Below are 23187 nucleotides of genomic sequence, written 5' to 3' on the forward strand. Positions count from 1 at the left end.
GACCACCCAGAATATAGGAAGCCCCACTGACAAAAAAACCCATCACTGCAGAAACCCGTGCCCACCAGTTACCTTGCCTGGACTTTGACATCCTCTAAATATTTCTTCTGCTCCAAAAGAAGGTGGTCTTTCTTGGCCAGGTGAGATTCCAGTTCCAAAATCCGTTTCTGGGAGGTATCGAGCCTCTGATTCTGCTGGAGAACGTGGCTTCTGTTTTTTTCTAGTTCTTTCCGACACGCAGCTTTCATCATTTCTACCTCCTACAAGAGGGGCCGGAGTTAGTCCCTGAGAAAACGAGTGTGCTACCTCTGTTGTGCGAAAGCAAGGCACTAAGCACTGAGAAGGCGCTCTGGGGCACTGCTGCTGGGAATCGGAATTCGTACAACTTTCTGCAAAGTAAGCTGGCAGCAAGTATTAATCTAGTAACCCCCCTCCTTGAAATCTGCCCCTGAGGAAGTCATTTGAAACACGACTAGACATTTTGGCACAAAAATAATCACTGTATCATGTTTAGAAGAGCAAAAAACTGGAAGCATTGTTAAGTCTAATGCCAGGAGAACAGTTAAGTGAGTTAAAATACATTTTGTATCTACAAGTTTCTAGTAAACTTACAGTTTACGTATCAGTAAAAAGATAAAAAAACAGACTTTATATAAAACCATGTGAACAGTAGGATCAACTATGTAAACAGTGACATTCACAAACACCAAACGAAACTATACCAATATTCAGTTATTTCAACATAGTGGTGTCTTAGGTGATTTGTTTTCTTTTAGACTCTTCTCCCCTCACACCGACTAAGGGAAAGCTGGCGGGCGCAGCGCAGTGGGCCAGGCTTGCTCGGGCAACGCTGCCCGCGTGGATCAGGCGCCCCGAAGCCCGCAGACCACGCCAGGCAGACGGCCTGCCCGCCCAAAGACCGAGCCAGCTGGACACCCAGAGCACGTGTGCACCCATGCTCAGAAGAGACACGGAAACAACACTCTTCTAACAAGTGTGTGTTACATTTGTATTGTGTGTTTTCACTGTGATAAAGTATACGTAACATAAAACTTAGCGTAGGTTTGTTGTTGTTTTTAAAGATAACAAACCCTCCGCTCCTGCACACTCTCTTTCAACTAAATAAATAAAATCTTAAAAAAAAAAGAATAGAAAACAAACCGTAAAAAGCAAGGAGATGAGCTTCCATGGAGGTGTCCCTGCCTCGAAGATGACCAGTGAATGCTTTCCTGGTGTGGAACTCCAGAGATTTAAGCTCAGAACTGGGCACCAGATCATGTGGCCATTCTAGCTATGCCCAAGGGCTCCAGACTTCAGCACAGGTGAGGTGAACAAATCGGGCCTTTGTCATCAATGATAGGAGCTCTTTATGGAGACTCAAAGCAGCTACCGAACTGGGAACATCCACGCGCCTCCACGAACCCTCACAACCACTGCCAGAGGCGCTACAGCCAACACCTACCCGCCGTGCCCAACCCGATTCTCAGATACCACCCTGCCTCCCCCACTTGACTGAACGAGAGGAAGCCTGACACCAGGTCCAAGGGCAAATCCTGACAGGTTCAAGACAATGACTGAGCTAGGGATGGGCACAAGACACAATCTTGGCCGACAGCAAGGGTGGGAAGTCTGGGGGAGGGTTCCTGGCAGTTTCCTCACTGAGAGAGACTTGCAGGAAGGAACCTCTCCTCTTCCAGGGGAAATCGTGGTGTCTGTCTCCCTGTGACCGCCGTTCCTGCGGCGCACACATCGGCACAGCTAGCTGGAGGACAAGGTTGCCAGGAAGGGTCAGGTGGTGCAGAAGAGTGGAAAAAACTGGGTGTTTTGTTTTTGTTTTTGTTTTTTAAGTAATCTCTCTGCCCCACATGGGTTCAAACTCACAACCCTGAGATCAAGAGTCACATGCTCCTTCCTGTCCGTACTCTTGATCTCAGGGTTGTGAGCTCAAGCCCCACGTGGGGTATAGAGATCACCTAAATAAATAAATTAATTAATTTAAAAAACTTTAAAATATTAAAAAATTTCTTTTTTTTTTAAAGATTTATTTGAGAGACAGAGAATGAGAGAGAGAGAGCATGAGAGGGGGGAGAGCCAGAGGGAGAAGCAGACTCCCTGCTGAGCAGGGAGCCCGATGCAGGACTCGATCCCGGGACTCCAGGATCATGACCTGAGCCGAAGGCAGTCGCTTAACCGACTGAGCCACCCAGGCGCCCAATATTAAAAAATTTCTAAATAAAGAGGGGCATGCTCTACGGACTGAGCCAGTAAGGCGCCTCAGAACTGGGCCCTTGGACGCTGTCCCTAAACCGCTGACTTGGCCAACCTGGAACTCACCTACTTTGGGACTTCTTGTCAAGTGAGATAACAAAACTTCTTATTGTTAAGCCGGCTTAGTGGCTTTGTTGTTCCTGCTTACAGCCATAGGCATCCTAACTGCTACAAGTCAGGGTCGTCACGTCCATTCAGGGACCGTGAAACAGGGCCCAGAGAGGTCAGGTGGCTCCAAGAGGCCCCGGGAGTCCAAGTGTTCCAGCTGAAGAGGCCGGCCCAGCTGACTTCTCTCAGGAGACGTGAGGAATGCATTTCAGTCAGCATTTTCAGAGGTTCTCCTATCTCTTCGGCCTGTTTTCCCCTCATTCTTTTCCACACCCATTAAACCTCCAAAATGAGTGCTAGCTGGTTTCTAGAAAGTTCCACATTTAACATCCTTCTAAAGGCATTCTCAATCTGAGAGCTAAGAGGAGCTGAGAAATAAGGAGTAACTCTATTATTAAAATTACATCTCTCTACTTCTAAGACTACTTCCTACATTTGGCCAAAAAAGCTTACAAAGCACAAGCCCAAGAAATCCTAAAAAGAAAGCCTGTGTGTGATGGAGAAGTTAGTGACAGGAAGCATCTGAGCATTTACTATTAAAATTCCATTCCAACTCATTCCCAACTCATTCACTAACATTACCCGAGGCTATTTATAAAGTGACATAAAACTTCTGCCTCAACACCACTGGTGAGACACTAATTAGTGTAAGATCATCCCCATGCTGGCCTTGTTGCCAGGACTGAACCACCATCTGCTGAAATTAAATTCAACATTAAACGGAAGAAAAAATATGTATACTAGTATATACCCACAGTCCCGAGAGTTACGTTCAACAGAACTGACTCCCTATCCTTTTTTTGTTGCTCTCTCTCTCTCGCAGCAGGCCCTGGTAAGAGAAGACTAACCCTTTATCAGCTACTCTGTACCAATTACCATGAGGTGCTTTCACTTACCCCGACTTCTTTTCAAAGCAAGCCAACTAGGGGAAACAAGCCTGCGCGACGGCTGAAGAGTGCTCATCCACCAGGCCGCATCTCGGGCAACATTCCATGCGGCGTGCCAGGCACGCTGCCTGCGTCCTATGGGCTCCCCGCCCCGGGGTGTCGCTCCCTGAGCCCCCACATACCTTTGTGGTGTCTGAGTGCTTGCTCTGCAGTTGTTCCAAATACAACTCGTTGACCTCTCCAAGGACCAAGAGCTGCCGGTTCAAGAACTCCATCTGCTGCTGGACCGACTCACTGTTTGAGAGCTAACCAAAACACAGGGCGGGCAAAGTGAGGGCCCCCGTAGCCCACATTTGGCAGATGGGTGTACACAGGGGCCCGCTAGCAACTCCGGGTTCCAGTGCTAGGGGACAATAAACTCCCACGGTTTCAAATCCCCTAACACAATGGCTGGTGGGGAGGAAGGCGTCCAAAGGCAATGACAACGGACAGAAGTGCACTTCAAAACGGTGCTGTGCAAAAGGGAAGCAGCGGAGATTCGCTACATCAAAGTGGCCACCCCCAGAACGCCCGCAGAGGACGGGCGTGTGTGACCATCACTGCGGGGATACAAGGTCCAGGGTTAAAGCCCAGGAAAACGCACTTGTTCGTAAGTGAGCTGTACAGAGTGCGGTGAATCCTAAAAAGGGAGGGATCCTAGATCAGGAGCTTTGTGTGAACAAACTTCCCATGTTTATGTAAATGAGGATTTAAGAAAGAGTTCCCTGGGTGCACCCACAGACCCGGGTGCAGGCTGGGTAGTTCTCCACTGAGGAACCTGTCCTGTGCATTGTGGAGTGGGTAGCAGCACCCAGGCCCCCGCCCACTTGATGTCAGCAGCACCAAAACTGCCTCCACGCATTGCCCCTTGTCCCCTGGGGGGTGGAGCGGGGAGGCCACCTCGCTCCAGGTTGGGAACCCCATCTGGAGGCACACAGGTAACGCACTCGCCCCGTCTGATGGAAGAACGTCAGCAAGAGGTGTGAGAAGAGGCCCGAGAAGAGGCCCGGCCTGCCCTGTTTCTTACCTTCTGGGACACCTGACTGAGCAGCAGCTCGGTGTGGCACACTTTGCTGTTGGCCTTCTTCAATTCCAGACGCAGCTCTGCGATCATGTTCCTGCAGTCCTCCAGCTTCGTCTGCACAAGGAGACATGCCGGGAAGTTACTCAGCAGCCCCCGCCAGGCCCACGCCGTCGGCCCACAGACAAGTGGGGAAGCCCAGCTTCTCAGTTGCTCTACTATATTCTTGGGCCACTGGGATTTAGCTTCTTAGTTTTAAAAATTAAGTTACGACTGATTTCTGAGTTCCTGATTTGTTTAGCAAAAGAACAAGAAGATCTTAGATGGGCTGTCCCCAAACTGCACCGAAGAGCCCTGGGGCCACACAGCCAACTCACAGGGGTGCCACGGGGAGATGTTAAGTTTTTGAGGGAAACACAGTGACACCTGTCGGTCGTCATGTGAACTGCGAACTGGAGACAGTTTAGAGTGAGTAGCGGACATGCTCGTGCGTGTGGATGATGTCGTTCTGCAAAGCAGGGTTCGGGTGTTTGCTGGGATACAAATCACCATGTGAATACCAGTGTGAAACGGCAAAAGAGGGTGTCAGCGTCCAATGTGACTCCAAGGTCTGAGCCTCTATGTGGTGCCCAACAGGGACACACACGGCACTGGTCATTTATTGTGGTCGTTTCAAAACAAAATCTAAAAAAAACTTGAATTTAGGTGTATTGTTTTCAAGCAGCTGCCCAGTCGTCGGGCGTATACTAAGTGTTTAGATCTGCTGAATGAGCACAACCATCAGGTGTTTTCTTCCCCGCCAGGGAAGTGACCGAAACGCCACGGGAGCTACACACAACCCGAGAGCTGGGGAACCTCTGCCCTAAATGCGTCTACGTGCCACCGCGTCAGAGAGAAAAGCCCTCCGTGTCCGTCGGGCCGAGCGAGGCGCTTTCGTGCCCGCTCCCGGCTGCCTGGGCCTGGCGCCACGGCCCGTACCTGCAGCTCCTGGCTCTGGTTGTAGAACTCCTCCCGGTCGTGCTGCAGCTGCCGGATCTGGCTGTGGAGCTGGCTCACCATCGTGTCTCGCTGCTCCTGTAGCTGGCTGCACCGGGCCTGCTCCTTCTGCACGCTAACCTTCCAGATCTGGATGTCCTTCTCTTGTAACTTCAACTGGTCTTTCTAGTGGAGACCAAAGACGTGATCATTTTAGCTGCCTTCCAAGGCGGGCGGGGAGGCTCCAGTGTCACCCAGGCCGACAGCCACACGCCGCCCTGAAGCCGTAACCACAGGTGCCGCATCCGTCAGCTCACGACTGTCCAGCCTGACTGGCGGGCAAGGGTTACCAATTTCACAGCAGCACGTGGGTCGTAAGCTGCTAGAACTCTCCTCAGGCGCCAATCACTCCCAACACCTTCCCAAGTCCCAACCACCAGCGCTGGCGTAAGACCTCTAATAAACGGTACCCATCCAGGTCACTAAAAATGAGGAACATTTATTGGCTGCCTACCCAGGCGCTGAGCAAGTGGTCCGCGACTTCTTTAGGCACCATGGTTAGAAAGTGGGTGCTGCTATTACTATTCCTGTTTTACAGAGTGGGTAACAGGCTGCAAGAGGCTAAGTCACCTTCCTAAGGTGAGAAGCGGCAGAGCCAAGGTTCAGCCTCCAGGTCTGACTGGCTTCTCCACGGTGCTACAAGATTTTTGCCATAAAATAGCTTTAGGAGAGCTGGTTTCGTATTTGGAGAAACAAAATAATGCCTCTGACTCTGATCATCATGGGCAATTACAAACACACACAAAAATCACTTGTCCCACAGTTTCCAAGGGCGGCAAGGCCATTCGGAGACCCGGCCAGTCCCGTCACCCGCAGAGACCAAGCGACCACCCCGAGCCGCAGCGGGGAGCAGAGCTAGGACTGAAAACCTGGGCCCCGGCTCAGTGGCCGCTCTTTACCAACAATCATGCTGACACCAAACAACAAACACCAAAACGCAGCCTCCTGCAGCCCCCGTGACGCTCACCATAGCAGCGTTGTGTTCCTCCAGCGCCGCCGCCCGGATCACCTTGCGGAGGAGCCGCCTGTTCCGGAGAGCATGCTGCTGCCTCTTAAAACGCTCATAGAGTAACTGGTTGTGCAGTAAAAGCAACTGGTTACGGAGGGTGCGGATCTCATCTGAGGGAGGAGAGCCTGATTTTAAAGCAGAGGGAGGGTGGCAGAGATGCCTTTTACAGATGGTTCCGTCAAGACCCTCCCACGGTTAGCCAGCCTAAGAAACACAATTCTCTCAGAAACAAGCCACCACTCCTTTTGCAAATGGTCACCTGGGTCTCAGCAACGGTCATGCATCAGGAGAGGGGAAAGAGGACTGACTACCTAGCTCCCCTTTAAAGGAACACAAAAGGCTAGAACATAGGAGGACTCCTGAGAGCTTCAGGGACTTTTCCCACAGACCCAAACCATATGCACAGTTAGTTATGGCTCCTCTCTTCCCTCCCATGCTGTGTCCTCCCCCAGGCACAGCCCCAGCCACTGACCTCGTGGGGTCTTTTCTAGGAAAGCCCGGTACGGGTCAATGCTTTCTGCATTTTCAGCCTCGGGCACCTGCTATTCGCCACTTTTCAAAAGTAGAAAATCCTGGCTTTGCAACATTTGAGATATTAGGGGCCAAGCAGACTCTGGCTAGAGCAGCAGCAAAGGGGGGACCTGTTCCTACAGGGCACGCCTCCTTCGAGGACAGAAAAGGTGACAAGCACGCAGGATCCACACGGGCTGGTCTGGAGCACAAGTAACAACTTTACCTCCAAAGTGGGTCCAGTCGACAGACTTGCTGGGTAAAGACAACCTAGGAAGAAAGGTTTGGGGGAACAAAGTTACCGAGCTCGCCTGCACAGCCTTCCCTGGACTGTGCGTTGCCGCAAGGCCAGATCACTTCCTTGCGGTCAAAAGCAGCAACGGCGTAAGAAAGTTTCAATCCCCAGGTCCACGGGGAGTTAGAGGAGGCGACGCGCATCGGATGGAGGGCCGGCGCCCCCTCCGAGCGTGACCAAGTCTTCAGGGTGCGGATGCCCTCCCTCGGAGCTCGCGCCGGGGCCGATCTTTGCTCGGCTCACCAAGGCGACGGAGTGATCAACAGACTGCCAGCTATTCTCAACCCTCTGCACCAAAATACACGGGGGGGTAGCCAAGCTTAAGGAAAAAGTAGGTAATGTACCTGAGCCCGTTACACCAAATCTCATTCAAAGAGAAATCTCTGTCAAATTCCACCTGAGGTTATTACGTTGAAGAAAAATTAAAACCAAGGCCTTGTTGAGCAAGAGCCGAGGATTCAAACTCAGGAACTGGTGATCCCCTCGCCCCCCTCCTAGAGAACCAGTGAAAAGGGCAGGAGAAGAAGGGCTGGAACAGCAGCTCAGACAGGCCTCTCAGAGGCAAGCCTGTGTGCAAGTGCGGGCGTGGAGGGCGGGCAGGCACCCCGGATTGCCCTGAAACGCCGCTGACTTTACTTTCCATCTGATGAGCCACGTTACCTAAACAGAAAAAACAAACCTGTAGCTGGAGAAGGACACACCGGGACAGAGACGCCTGGGTCCCGAGTACCAGAGCCTCACCCTCACGTCCTCGGAGCACGGGTGAGCGCGCCCGAGCGCCCTGGCAGGACAGCGCCGGGGACTGGCGGCCCAGCGCAGACATGGCACAGCCCCGCATGCGTGCAAAGGTAACAACTGGAAGGACAGAGGGAAGCCAGCCGCCCCCTTGAGTGGAGAACGAGTCCCCTGCACTTGCCGGACTTCACACTGAGGGAATGCCGAGGGAAGAGCCGCGGTGGCAGGGCCTTACTTGTTCAGCTCCTTGCTGTGTGCATCCGCTCCCTGCTGGATCAGTCTATCCAGGACTTCCGCGGGGGAGGTCGAGGGAGGATAGTCTTCTTCTGCGTTTCCTTTTGCTTTCTTTAACAGTTCCTTGGTCTTCTTGCTGACAAAATGATGGGCGGTCTTTGGCAATGCCACCTCAAAAAGATGATCGTAAGGGGGAGGCTGCCCACTTCCATACCCCACTCCCCTCTGAGGTGGAATTTTACAAGGGCTGGGAGTGAGGATGTTGGTCTCCAGCGAAGTCTGGCGCTCCCTGTTCCCAGCAGGGCTTTCGTCGGCGCCTCCACAGGGCGGGTCTATGGGAGTAAAGGCTTGCTTTGGTGTGTCAGGCCCAAGCTTGTCCAGGGAGGAGTTTAAAGGCTCAGGGTTCACACTGGCACCCTGAGCACCAGAGGTGGCCGAATGGTTCTTGCGAGGACAGCCCGGGAGACTGTCCCGGTAGAAGGGAGAGTCAAAGCCTCCTCGAGGAACCAGGGGCTCGGTGTCGGCCGTCGTGATCTCGGAGAGTTCTTTAGATATCGCCGCTGAGAGGAGGGAGGGAGATAAGAGACACCACTGTAAACAGGCCATCTGGGTAAGGCCAGGCCGCGCAGGGCTGTGTGCTGCCAAGGGCCACCCCTTTCCCTGCACAGGACCCAGAATTAAACTCCCACCTCCTTCCCCCAAGAGGAGAAAAACCAAGCAAGCCTGGGAGTGTTGACCCTAAATCCCGGTTTCAGGACACAATGAGAGCTTTTCCATCTCGTAGCAATCTCGTACAAGCCCAGAATCCCACACACTACCTTCTTCTTTAGCTTTCTCAACGCTATCTTCTTCGGAGGCCAGGTCCCCTAAAAACCCTGGAAGGTCACTTAGAGTGACAGAACCTTTGCTGCCAGGTAGCTCTTCTAAAGAGAAACAAAGACAATTCAAGTCAAAGAACTACACGGGTAACCCCCACAACTGTGAAACCGCCCTGCGGTAGATGGCATCCATAACGATTCTTCCTACCGAGTGAAGGGAGGAGGCTAGAAACAGCTCTCCCCTGGAGCAACCCCAGAAAGCGAGGCTACCACAAGGAGTCTAAGCAAAGGGACCAAAAAACATAATCCCACAAAAAATAAAATCCTCCATTCTTAACATCTCAGAGATCAGATAAACACCACAGTCTGACTGGCTCAAAACACAGGTAACAGGTACTTCACTGCAATAGCTTAAAAGCTTTTTTTGATATTATTATTAGGTTGGTTTTTAGAATTAATTACGCCTCATTATATCTGGGCTTCATCGTTTTGTGGTGGTCCTGAATTTTCTTGTTTGCACACATAACCCAAGAGGAGACAAACAAGGTCTAGGGTTACCCAGAGACTTTACCTAATCCTCTGTCGTTCTGGAGATGGTGCAGTCTGTGTAGACAGGGCTTTGCTGAATCTGTTTTCTCTTCCTGAAAAGATAGTACCATTTACGTCACAAAGCAGAAAATTGTGTACGTGTTCTCTTGTATAAGAGACATATCCTAAAAATCTAAAACTTTAACACATTATAAAGGAGTTTAAAGTTTAGCTCAGTGGTTCTCAAACTGTTTGGTCTCAGGGTGCCTTCATAGTCTTAAAAACCGGGAGTCCCATGAGCTTTTATTTATGTGGTTCTAACTACTGATAGTTACCACATTAGAAATCAAAACAAACATTTTAAAAATATTTACCAATTTACTTAAAAATAACAAACCCATTATAGGTAAACACAAATGATATATATTCTTATGAAAAATAACTACAGTTCCCAAGATAATAAAAACAAATTTAGTGGGGCGCCTGGGTGGCTCAGTTGGTTAAGCGACTGCCTTCGGCTCAGGTCATGATCCTGGAGTCCCTGGATCGAGTCCCGCATCTGGCTCCCTGCTCAGCAGGGAGTCTGCTTCTCTCTCTGACCCTCCCCCCTCTCATGCTCTCTCTCTCTCATTCTCTCTCTCAAATAAATAAATAAAATCTTTAAAAACAAAAGAAAACAAAACAAAACAAATTTAGTGAGAAGAGTGGAATTGGTCTACATGTGTGCCGTGTCTGGCTTAATGGAAGAACGCTGGATGCTCGGCTCTGCTTCTGCACTCAGTCAGTTGCCATATGTTATTTTGGCTAAAGTATATGAAGGAACTTCTGAGCCCCAGTGTCAAGTAGTTTAAAAAAGACTTAATCTTTGATGACTTGACAAGGTGTCATTTCTTAGAGGTTACAATGTGGAATCTGAAACCAGGACATTTCACCTTTCATGCTGTGTTCAAGGCCGCTGGTGTACTCTGTGCTCTGAATGCACCTTTTACCTACGGCGGCTCTGGGACATCACACACTGGACATTTAGAAGACCCTGGCTCGCCACGTTGGGCAGGGCTTCCCAGTGTGGAAATATTCACCACATGACATCAAAAACTCGATTATTCACCAAGCTCCCCAGGACTTTTCAACCTCTTCATAAAGTCTCGGGGACACTATCAAGCTCACAGTGACAGAGATTGGGTTTTTCATATTCTAATTTTACCTGAAACCTGAATTTTACCACCAGCAGCAAAGACCGTCCGTTGTTTGCTTTGAAGTGACAGCTGGTCATGTAAGCAGTAGCCTGCCCCATACCCAGGTCTAAATAAGCATCATTTGTCAGTCAGTTGTTCCTTCACATCAAACTGGCGCTCCACGAGAAATGCAGCTGGTCTAGCAATCAACTCAAGTTGTGGCACAAAGGTTTGTGATGGATCCCCTATTTCAGCTCAAAGAATATTAAGCATGTATGTTCTCAAGGGTCGCGATAGAATAAAATGGATCATTTTTACTGCTTTCCACGGAACACTCTTAAGGTACCGGAGTTTTGGGCTTTTTATCTTTCGTTCTTTTAAACTGAAGACACACGTCAAGGAAGAAGAAGGCGATGTGCACCGGGCAATTTGGTGCCGGCCCTGATTTGCGCTGGGGGCCACCCCTTCTCCCCCACATTGCTCTGCACCACGAGTGCAAACACCAACGTGGTCAAGAGGGGAAAGAGCAGGTTAGTATTACTACGAAAGCGGTCGAGCTCCTGGGTCCCCAAAAAGGCTTGAGCCCCAGGGGTAAGCTGATAACACTCTGAGAGCTGCTGGCTAGTCTATTATCAGTTGCCCTGCTCCAAACCCATCACATCTCAGATCCAAATTCCATCTGACATAACAAGCTTCCTTCCCGAAGTGAGGCCACACGCAGGTCACTGTGCTGGGGCAGAGGGAGCACGGACACGCCTGTACATACCTTCTTGGGGGGTGTGGCTGTGGCCTGCCGGAGGGCAATGTGCACGTAGTCGTCCGAGTGGCAGAGCGGGGCGGGAGGAGGAGATGTTGCTGGGGTTCCCAGAGGAGTTCCTTTTCCACCTGCTCACAGGCAAGGATAACATATACACCATCACCAAGCCTATTAAAAAACTCTGAATTTTTTCAGCCTGCCTGGGACAATGAAGAAAGCTGCTAGAGTGAACTCTCTAGAGAGCTTGAGCCATCTTTTTTTCTGGGGGGAGGGGGGTGGTTCACTTTCTAGGTTCTAAAAACCCCAGGGTTTTGCATGAAGTGTCGAAAACAGGTCGACTACTATAAGCAGCCCCAAACTCACTGCTGGATCTAAGAGACAGTTCCTTGTCATACACATCGGGCCCAGACCAACCAACCGAATTCCCACCTCAGACATACATACCAGTTGTACCAAAGACTTTACTGTAAGGGTGTGACAGATCAGGTGGGACATTTCCAGGAGAAGTTGGAGGAGTGGTCATACCACAAACCATAGATGGGCTCCAAAGAGTAGCCTGGGAAGTTAATAAGGCATGTCAGCAATAAGAAATGAACATCAAATCATCCCCAAGGCTTATATTCATGACCGAATGGAAAAAGGTATCATATTAAAACTTTATCATGAATCAAGATGCATTTTGTAAATCTAGACTCCAAGAGAAACCCAAGTGGCAACAGTAACTAACTCTCCTAATACCATGTATCCTTAAAAATAACTCCTAAAATGAGCAGTGTAAGATTTTCCCAACCGTATGCTAAATCCCAACCCAAACAGCTTCACCAGCAAGCAGAGAAGTGAGCAGGCACGCTCTTTAACACCATACTTGCGGCGGCTCAGTCAACAGCCGTGTCGATGGGGGACTCAGAGTCTGAGGTGGCTGCCCGGGCATGTTTAACAACATCAGCCAAGAGCTGGAGTAAGGGGTCGAGGTAGCACTCCCTAAAATGAAAGGGAAAGAGCACGTGAGATTAGTGCGTGATTTTAGATTATTCTGGGGAAAAAAAAATTGTGGCCCTCTAAACCATTCGATAACGTTCATATTACCGAATTATCGATGTCAGGGAACTCTTGACATCCCAGGGACACAGTAACATTTGAATGGCTCTTTAAATGCTCTTTGAAAATAGTTCAGTAAGGTTGTTTTTTTGTTTTGTTTTTAAGATTTTATTTATTTATTTGGGGGGGAGGGGCAGGGGGGAGGGAGAGGAAGAGGGAAAGAATCTCAAGCAGACTCCCCGCTGAGTGTGGAACCCAACTCACAGCTCAATCCCAGGACCCTGAGATCACGACCTGAGCCAAAATCAAGTCAGACACTCAACTGACTGAGCCACCCGGGCTCCCCAAGTTCAGTAAGGTTTGATGTCAAGTTAAGCTTCAGAATAACTTGAAAAAGCACCACCTGGATGACACCTTTAATGGGTACTACCTACAGATAAGCCCACCTTTTCTAGAAACCAATTCTAAATTGTCAAGACTCAAACTGTGTCAGTGAGTGCTAAGGCCAGGGGCCCCACTGCAAGCACCTGAAACATAGAAAGACTCTCTGATGGGGTGCTGCCGGAAGTCGAATCCTCAAGTCCATATTCCTTCTTCTGTGTTAAAAACCCACCCCCAAGTCCGCTGGCATACTGTCGGGTAGGAGACCAAAGATGCAGGGCTCTGAATTAAACTTGAAAGAGGGGTTAATCAGGAGAAACTGGAGGCAAATTCTAATTTCCAATATTTGGCAAACAGTTCCTAGGAGCGACAGTGAGTCTTATCCCAGGAAAAGAAAATAAAGATGACATAAATGAGCCATGCTTTCCAGAGACGAAGCTGGGAAGCAGGTAAGTGCTGAGGTCACTCTTACCACAGCTATTCTGCGTGTCGACATAAGGGCTGGCGGCCACATCGGCCGCACGATGAGGAAAGCGCGCGGACACCTGCGGGGACACGGAGTCGCCGTCTTCGTACGAGGCTTCTGCGGGGTCCAGAGAGATTTTGGCACACTCTATTACAACATCATGTGTTTCTAATCTCTTCCACCTGGAAGAGGCAACGATAATTAAGAAAGGCAAGTTGGAATCCATTTACTCAAACAACCAAACCCTTAAGAATGCTAACACAAGGCCAGGCATGGAACTAGGATTAGCGAAGGACAAGGCAGAACCCTGCCAGCCCAAGTATTAAACAGTACTGGTATATTAAGAACCAGCCATTCATTTTAGAAACCTCTACCTTCCCTATCTAAAATGGTCACATCAGGTTATCAGAAACTAACCTGAAACGAAAACGTCAACAAACGACTGGGCATAGCCTCAAAAGAGCACAAACTACACCAAGCAGTCACCAGGGGGACTTCTCCCTCAGAACAAAGGTAATCAAAGAACAGGGAGACCTGGAAAATGCCGGGTAGCTGAGGTGGATTTACAGTCTCCTATCAGAGCCTAGGGGCTTCGGATCCATCTCTAGACCGGAAATACGGCGCAGAAAGACTCAAACCTAGAGAAAGCCCACAAGGACATTTTTTAAATCAGCCAAGGATTCCTGTCATATGATCCACAGTTCCACTCTAAGATTTAGCCTGTGGAAATCGACATACGTCAAGACAGACAACAATGCTCAGCACAGCTTGTCACAGAAAAAAGAAATAACCCAAACTCACACCAAAGGGATATATTCTATAGAAGAAAAATTGTTACACCATCATGAAAAAGCATGCTCTCAGCAGGTCACTGGTTGCCAAGTGTCAGGAAGGAGACTGACCACAAAGGACAGAGAGGAACCTTGTGGGCAATGATACATTCTTTATCATGAGTGTGACTTTTGTCAAAACTCAACAAAACTGATGAATCTTATTGTATGTCAACTATATCTTCCTAAGCTGATTTTAAAAATGTTTTCAAAGATTCAGTGATGTTAAGATGGTCAGGGTATGAGCTTCAATGAATAAAGGATTTGAAACTACTCAGAGATATGCCCACAGAGAGAGATGACGACACTGAGTGTTCAAATTAAAAGAACTTTTAGTATTTGCCAAATGTTCTACAAAGCCCTAGTAATTAATACAGCATGCACCTGCTCAAGTATAAACTTTTAGACAACATAATTTCGCTATCCAGGTTTCTAAGTAAGTAGGAATCCAGCAAGACTCTCATCTTCATATTCCAAATTTGACAGAAAAACAGCCCGGCACTAAGGGCAAGCCATGGGTTTACCCCAACAAAACATCTACTCCTACACAACTGTTCTAGAAAACTCATCATTCAATCTGAGATACTGAAAATGTGATATCAAATAGAGAACAAGAGAGTCCTCAGAGCATGGGCAGCATTCCTAAGGGAAAAGCCTTTCGACATCAGCACCGCACCTCCGGTCTGCGTGGGTGCTCACTGCTCGGGGTACCTGTGTGTTAAGGGCGGTAGCCTCCCCAACTATTCTCGGCACGACCGACAAGGGATAAAGTGAGAGCAAGGGTCAGGATGCTTATGTACACACAGGAGCATTGCTTTTAGAGAATAAAGTGAAACTCACAATACAGTAGAAATACATTAAATGTCTGATTTATATGCATTTTTACGCTATTTCTTTGATTCTTAAAAGGACTTTTCCCATTTAATGTCTCTGAAACTGGGAAGTCATATCTAATCAGGTGTGTGTTAGTTTTTGTGGTATTTTTTTCTTTCTCAGACGAACATAAAATAGAAGTACTCCATGGCATCTTGCATTTAATGAAATATGGTAGTTTAAAAAGTCAATTAAAAGGTCCCTCCCATGCCATTCCCCTCAACCACTTTGGCAGCTGCTTCCGATCTGTTGGCTGAACTGGTACCCTGCCTGCATATTTTTAAAGAATACGCTCTACGCTCTGAATGTCCAGATACATAGATTGTACCCATCATCTACTGACTTCTATTACAGTCAGTGAGGCTGCAGGCCACTTCCGTATATCCTTCTCCCTCCTCCCTGATGCTCTCAACAGACATGTATCATAGTTTCATTTTCTTCAAAATCAGTTTTCAATGATTATTAGGACTATGCAAATACTATGCATGACTGAGCCAAAGAGTATACTACAAGATTTCCTTTTCTGTTAGGTTTAGTTTGTCGTGGAGTTTGGACTTTTGTTTCTTTTCCTCAGTCCTCTGTGTTTCTAACTCTTCCTAAACTTACCCTAACAGCTCTGAAACAATGCCTGGTATAATTTCTACATAACGATATGCAAATAAGCTACTGGAATTATCCCCCCCCCCCCCCACTAGCTCCCTTCTCTCTCCCACTTCTGGCGAGACTGGTTTGTTCTGAGGGCTGCTGTGCAGTGTTACCCGAAGACTTCCCGTGACCATGATCCTAAGTCAGGTCCCCTTGTTTCCTGGACTCTGTCTCACCAGATTCTACTCTCATTTTGATGGAACACATGCCCCAGTAGTTAGCTGAGCAGGGGTCCATGGGAGGTAAATGTGAGTCCTTACATATTTAAAACTGTCACACTTGACAGGCAGTTTGGCTGGGTCTAGAATTCTATGTTGAAGACCTTTTTGTCTCAATTAGTTTCAGAAGCTAATACCATTCTGACTTGATCCTTACTAAGCATTTTGGTCTTCTCTCTCTGAAAGGTTTATCCCTGGTGTTTTGAGATTCACCACACTGAGACTCGGTAGCATTCTCTCTCACTGACAGAAGCTGGGCGCCAGGTGAGACCCTTCAATCTGGAAACACGTGTCCTTCGATCCTCCCATTATTATATTTCTTTGTATTTTTCACGCTTATATTGGAGATTTTCTTCTGTCTTTTACAATTTCTTCCCCCAAGAAAGTTTTCTCCCCTCTTTCTAAAGCTCTTTTTTCTTGGATGTTGGACTTCCTGTATTTTAAGTTTCTTATCTCTCTGCTCAGAATACTCATCTCTCTTTTGATCCTGCTTTCTGAGATAGTCTTAACTTTATCTTCCAGTTCTTTTGTTGAAGTCTTGACTTCAGCTCTCACTTTTCATTTTCAAGGGTTCTTTGTCTCTGAATGTTCCCCCCATGGCACTGTGACCTCTACATGTGCTCAAATGCCCCATCTCAGTGGCTACTACAGACGCTTTCCTCCTCTCTCTGTGTTATCAGTTTCTTTCTAACTCCATTTTCTCTTTATGTTGGTCTTTTTTTTTTTTTAAGATTTTATTTATTTATTTGACAGAGAGAGACACAGCGAGAGAGGGAACACAAGCAGGGGGAGTGGGAGAGGGAGAAGCAGGCTTCCCGTGGAGCAGGGAGCCCGATGCGGGACTCGATCCCAGGACCCTGGGATCACGACCTGAGCCGAAGGCAGACGCTTAAAGACTGAGCCACCCAGGCGCCCCCTTTTTTTTTTTAAAAAAAAGCTTTTATTTATTTATTTGAGGGAGAGAGAGCAAGCACACACACAAGTGGGGGGGGGGGACAGAGGGAGAAGCAGACTCTCCGCTGACAGGGAGCCCAACGTGGGGCTCGATCCCAGGACCCTGGGATCATGACCTGAGGCGAAGGCAGACACTTAACTGACTGAGCCACCCAGGCACCCCTATATTGGGTCTCTTGTCTTTTGTGTTAGAGCTTTCTTCAAAAGCCAGATGACCCCTGCCTACCCATGGGAAGCGAGGCTCTCTAAGCTGGCCTGGGAGACTTCCAAGTTAGTCTCACACACTGAACATATGCATCCAATTGTATAACTTCCCAAACCCACCAAATCTACAGTATGGATTCGTTTGTTTTTAAACATAAACCTATGAGAAGGAGAAGAATGGGGGAAGACAGATCAGCACTACAGCCTCCTGAAACTAGAAAGCAGACAGGCCAGAGGCAACCTACTAGCAAATCCAAGAAAGCAGAATCCTAAGCTCCCATTGTTTCAAAGCTAAAAGTCAACCTGACTTATACTGCAGAATCCTTAAAAAGCTAAAGAATTTTTACACCTCAAGTACTTCTGGAATTGGAGATGAGCGACAGGTAGATGAGGACAGCTAGCATGGGGAAGACAGGGTGAAAACTATCTGAGGGTCAGAGTCCCAAGGTCTCCTCCCCAACTCTACGCTCCCAGGCAGCAGAAATCTGGGCTATTCTCTGGAAAGAGTAAAACAGATTTTCGGGACTGAGCTACTCCAGAAATAGTTGAGGACATGAGTACCATTCAAACAAGGGATTTAAGTGAGCATGTACATTCTGAATGCCAAGACCACTAACCCCTCTCACCACTAGCCTCTTCCCTCCAGCAGCAGCCAGACCCTCCCCAGACTAGCGATTAGAAGACCCTTCTCTACAAAAACTTGACCAGCTCAGGAGGAACACGATACTGACATCAGGATCTCCAATAGACGTTCAGACCCATGTGCACGCCACACACACACACACACACACACACACACACACGGGAAGCTCAGAGGTGACAAGTCCCACCCCTGTGAAGAGAGCTTTTTGGTCTCCCTACCCAGACACAAGCAGATTATCAGATCTTTGCAGAAAGCCTCGAAGACTTCAAAAGAACAGCAGTCCACGGATTACATGGGGAACAAACGGCTCTCAGCATTCTCGAGGATGTGAGAGGTTGCACCCATGAAACCCCAAACAAGCTACTACGAAGAGGAGCATTCAGAGACCTATAAAAAAACTCTTAGATGCTGAGAACATGGCACTAGGAGGGAAATTTACAACAGGATTAAAAACTAAAGATGAGGAGACCTTCAGAAAGAACAAAAGAGTAGAGAGAAAACACAAGAGAGCAAAGAAAAGCAGAGGACACTCTAGGAGGCCCCAATCTACATACCAGCAGTTCCAGAAAGACAGACAGACACAATGGAAGGAAGGAAATCAAACACGAGATAAAATTTCCTAGAGCCTGAAGATAAGAGTTTCCAGATTAAAGAAGGAGAACAGATTCTGACTAGGCAATGTCGGAGTATGAGGAGAACGAAGAGAGGGCTCTACGGGCTCCCGCAGAGGAAAACAGGGCAAACACAGACATGAGAAATGAGAAGAGCTTTGGATTTCAACAGCAACATTGGCAGCAAGATGCGATGGCACAATGTCTTCAGGCTGCAGAATGAGGGGGACCAGAAGTCTGTACCCAGCCACATAACCGCTTCCTTTCTCTGAGAGCTACTAAAGGGTACACTCCACAAAAACAAGAGCAAACCCAGAAAAGAGACAGGAGACACAGGGAATGGGAGGTCCTGCACGGGAGAGATGCAGAGGACCACCGTGCACGAGACACGGATCCGACAGGCAGGCCAAGAGACAGGCACGTGGCAGGCTGTCACCCTCGTCCCCGCTGCCACCGCACTATCTTCTTAACGGAGGGATGCAGTGTGCAGGTGACCCCAGCCCAGATAGGTTGTCTATGCTTAGTCTGTCCTGAGTAAGCACTGATGAAGGCCCCACTCTCCCTTCTCCGCCAGGATCAGCCCCACAGATGGACGCTGCTCTGACCTGCTCCTAGAAGTGGGCCACCATGAGCTGAGAAGCAGCAAACGAGCAGTCTTTGTCCTCTGCCACATTTCGGCAGCACATCCAGAAGCCGGCCTCGCTACAGGCCCTGTGAGATGCTCTGACTAGGGTGAGCATTCTGTGTCTCAGATCTTCCTCGTGAATGACCTTGCCCACTGACACCCCCCCACCCCTGGGGCTCCTATAAACTCTCAATAAAGGGAAGCCGGACGAAGATGCAAACACTGGGCTCTTCCCCTCGCCTCCTGAGGACCTTCATCTAACAGTGATAGGACTGCCCTTTCCTTAGCCTGGCTTGGCTTCCCAGTTAGCTTTCCAAAGCACAATGATACACGTGGTAAAACTCTACAAAAAAGAAAGAACGATTAACATAAAAGCAAGAACGGGAGTTTCTCTGAAGTGGGACAGGAACAGGGAGAAAGATGTGTAGCAATGTTCCAGCTGAGAAGGTGGACGGCGGCTGTGTGCCCAGGTACTCGTGTGATGTTATTACGCTTTACAGGCATAATTCGTATACCTCTCCACATACCATCTCTCTCACACGAAGGTGTTTTGAGCCAACTGAGGCTCTGCATGACAGAGCGAGGGCTTGTCAGGTGAGATCAGGCATGAACCAGCTTTTTCAGTGGGAGATCCCTAAATGTCAGTTATCTGTGGACAGGTTTCCCCAAAAAGGGTTCAATCCTCAGCCAGGGGGAGCATCGGCCTAGCTGCCAGCCAGGGAAGGTGGAGGAGGGAGCTGAGCTTCTCCCAGCTCCGTGCAGAGAACTTCATTCCCTTCTTAGCTCCACCCGCCCCACACCTGGCGTCCTCGAATAGGAAGCCTGGCAGGTGCACTTCCTCCAGAGAATAAACCTAGAGACTACTCAGGGTCCCCTGGAGGCCGGCCGGCCATTGCCTGGCTACCTGCAGGGGGAGGCTCCCCACTCGACACCCACACTTCCCACAACCCACTTGTTTTCAACTACATGCTGCTCAGCCTGCCTCGTGCGATCACCGGTACCCCCGATCACTGGTACCCCCGAGCTGGACGCCTTCCTGGGGCTCTGCGGGGCCGGTGTCTGCATGGCAACCGCCTCCGCTCCCCTGGAGGAATGGTTAATTCTCTGTCTGTGAGGAGTATGTTTCAGACTCGAACCAAGTTCTAGCTGTACAAGTCCTTCGAAACAGAGTGATTCTATAAGTAGAAGAACCTGTATTCCCAAATAATACCCCAGTAGGGACATCGCCTACAGCACATCAATCTGTCAAGAGACGCTGTAAAATTCTGAGTCGCTAGCTTCATTTCTATACCTTCGAGGGTCCAGTTCGTGGTCCTTGGATCCAGTCACTAATTCCGGGTGAATTCGCACATGCTCCATCATTGGCTAGAAGAGTTTGGGTTGACAAATTACAAAAGGCTTAATTTCTATGGTATCTGCCCACAATGGAATATTACTTGACAATAAAAAGGAATGGAGTCCTGACATCTGCTACACAGCATGGATGACCCCTGAAACATTCCACCAAGTGAAAGAAATCAGTCCCCAAAGACCACATACTGTATGATCCCAGGTCTGTGAAACGCTCACCAGGAGAGGCAAGTCTACAAAGGCAGAAAGGAGATCAGTGGCTGCCTAGGGCTGGGGCCATGGGGAGAGCTGAATTGCTTTTCAAAATCTGTCTCCCGCTGAATACACGGGTCCCAACCACAGCCTGTGCGCCCAGTATGCAGGCTCTCAAACGAGCAGTCTTCACTCACCCTGACCACTTCTTCAAAAGTGTCCAAGTTCTCCTTCATACTGTAGTGAGAGCGTAGAAAGGAGACAAAGTTGCAAGGGTACATTCCGTAGAGGCGATGAAAGAGAGCATAAACACTGGCATGGAGATGGACAAGATAGATTTCTGTCACGTGCCCTAAAACAGGAAATCATGGACAGGAGACTCAGCCAGACACAAGATGACTTGTGCAAAGCAAACGTGAGCACATGGCCGCCAGCATGACCTGCGGTCGACTGCTCCCACCTCACTCCACAGATAGCAAGAGTTTTTTCTAAAATGCAAATCTTAACACACAAAACACCCCTATTTAAAATCCATCAGTGGCTCCCTACGGCCTTGGGATAAACTCCAATCTACTTAGAATGACCCATAAAGGCCCCTACAGATCCAATGCTACTCTCCTGTCTTCACTCGACACTCTCACAATACTGACCTAACTTTCTCATGATAATCACTCTCCCTAAAATTTGTTCTTGTTGTTTTTTATGATTATTATTTTAAGTAAACTCTACGCCACACATGGGGATCCAACTCACGACCCTGAGGTCAAGAGCTGCATGCTCTACCAACTGAGCCAGCCAGGTGCCCCCCAAAAACTTGTAATGATACTTCTCCACTGTCCTATTTAGCATGAATTTCTTGAGTTTCTTGAACACTCTTACTGCACCGTCTTACTCACCTCTGTACCCTTAGTGCCTTGCACAGTGCTTGGTACAGAACAGACATTCAAATATTTGCAGAACAAATGTGAGAGATCCTTTTGAAATCAGCGTGTAGCCTTAGTTACGCAGATTTGTAACTAAAGAGTGAAAAAACTATTATCTAGAAACTAGCTTAAGAAGCTGAGAGTGGGAGAAACTGAACACTTTGTTCATCGAGCCTCACCCAGACCCCATGGAAAACCCTAAGTCCACAGGATCCGTACAGCTCCTCCATAATAATGGACAGACCACTCCTTTCCTCCCCAGAAGAGCCTACTAAATAACTAGCATCACATGGATCTTGCACTTGTTATTAATCCTGTACAGGAAGCTACAGGATCTGGTGCGACACGGCTTACACCCTTCATCTTTTCAACATGAATAGCTCATGCTGGCCTTACCAAAAGATTCCAAGTATCACGTGCTTATAGCTTTGAAATCATTTTCATAGAGCTGGACTCCCTGCCAGTATGGGGAAAAATCCCACCACATTTAAAACAATGACACTAATTAGGACCCGCTGCATTTTCCCTCCTCCTCCACATACAAAAGACAGGTTCTCAGAACCAGAGGTTTGTGTTCTGTCACAACAGACCAGCAAAGTAAGACAAAAAGGTGCCCCAAGCCTAGTCCTGTATTGCTACAACACGGATTGAAGGTATTTTGATAGACTGAAGTTTACTGACAATTAGGAAGTTTTACATCCTACCAGTTTCTCTGAAAACTAATCCTCTTAAGCCAACAGAATGAGGAAGGCAACTAACAGTCATGCCTACAGGGAGTACACCCAAGGCACTCTGCACCCGGCTGGCGACACCCACTCATTCCAGCTACGGAAGTCTACACGTCTTTCCTTTACAGCTCATGACCTGTCAATCACTAACAAAAGCATTCACCTGGTAAGGAATGACAGGTATGTAAGGACATCTTTACCTGGCTTCTTCAGGCACCACGACGAAAGACGGCCAAAAATATCAAAGAAATCATGAAGGTGCTGCTTCCCCGACTGTGGAATCATTGGTAGCATGGTTATCAACACTAAGACACCTGTTGTGAGGACGACGACATCCGTATCCATCTGCGGAAGGAAAGGTCGGGCAGGAAGAACATGTGTGAGGCACAGCCCTAGAATCAGCACCACCAGCACACCAAGAGGCCGCTCTAAATTCTACGGGGATCAACAAGTAGAGGTCCCCTCATCGACTCAGGTTCCTCACCCTCAGGTTTGGGGGGAACAACACTGGTCAGACTTGACCATAATGAATCTGCAAAGACCACTTCTGCTGCCCCCAGACAAACCTATCTGGGAGAGAAACTTCAACCTGACCTGGGGACGCTCTGCCTATGGCACTTGGCCCAGAAGTGTGACGAGATGCCTTTAACAGAACAAAGGAACATGACAGTTTCTGTTCATTTAACCAAATCCTCAAATATTTACTTTTTGTTAATCAATTTAAAAAACACTACACAAGTAATGTCAAGTAATTCAGTATTTTTTAAAGGATTACAACAGAAGTGTAATTTAAGAAGAAATTAGCATAGTGCTAACAAATCTCCCTAACGGTTCACCTTTGTAGCAGCATTTATATATCAGCAAATAAAAGAAGATATGGTGACCTCTGATCATGTCTATAGTTTAAATATCAAGTCATATAACTTCAGGCTAATTGAAGATACTTAATACCCAATGGATAATGAATCAACTCAGGATAGCTACAGCAGCTCACCTGACCCATAATTAAATCATGAATGTTTGCCAAGTAACTGGAATTCAGATTTAAGAACCAAGATATTAATCAAAAGACTACCACGCAGGCTAA

General features: G+C 48.2%; 1 protein-coding gene across 7 annotated transcripts in view; it reads right to left on the reverse strand.

Annotated features, from left to right (window-relative positions):
• Positions 1-23187, reverse strand: part of TSC1 (TSC complex subunit 1) — a 49938-nt gene that overhangs the window by 5808 nt on the left and 20943 nt on the right. For 6 of the 7 annotated variants that reach the window (XM_036107806.2, XM_036107815.2, XM_078061976.1 and 3 more), the window contains 16 exons: positions 22301-22445; positions 20647-20801; positions 20199-20272; positions 13311-13486; positions 12285-12400; positions 11864-11975; positions 11429-11547; positions 9531-9600; positions 8960-9064; positions 8143-8701; positions 7104-7147; positions 6326-6492; positions 5302-5484; positions 4330-4440; positions 3446-3568; positions 73-260 (listed from right to left, as the gene is read on the reverse strand). In XM_036107806.2, the coding sequence (XP_035963699.1) occupies positions 73-260; positions 3446-3568; positions 4330-4440; positions 5302-5484; positions 6326-6492; positions 7104-7147; positions 8143-8701; positions 8960-9064; positions 9531-9600; positions 11429-11547; positions 11864-11975; positions 12285-12400; positions 13311-13486; positions 20199-20272; positions 20647-20801; positions 22301-22445 (2447 nt within the window). The remainder of the gene's footprint in view (positions 1-72; positions 261-3445; positions 3569-4329; positions 4441-5301; positions 5485-6325; positions 6493-7103; positions 7148-8142; positions 8702-8959; positions 9065-9530; positions 9601-11428; positions 11548-11863; positions 11976-12284; positions 12401-13310; positions 13487-20198; positions 20273-20646; positions 20802-22300; positions 22446-23187) is intronic. The other variant, XM_036107834.2, reaches the window with a different exon arrangement.

The sequence above is a fragment of the Halichoerus grypus genome, chromosome 14, assembly GCF_964656455.1.
Source record: "Halichoerus grypus chromosome 14, mHalGry1.hap1.1, whole genome shotgun sequence".
In the NCBI taxonomy this organism is placed as follows: Eukaryota; Metazoa; Chordata; class Mammalia; order Carnivora; family Phocidae; genus Halichoerus; species Halichoerus grypus.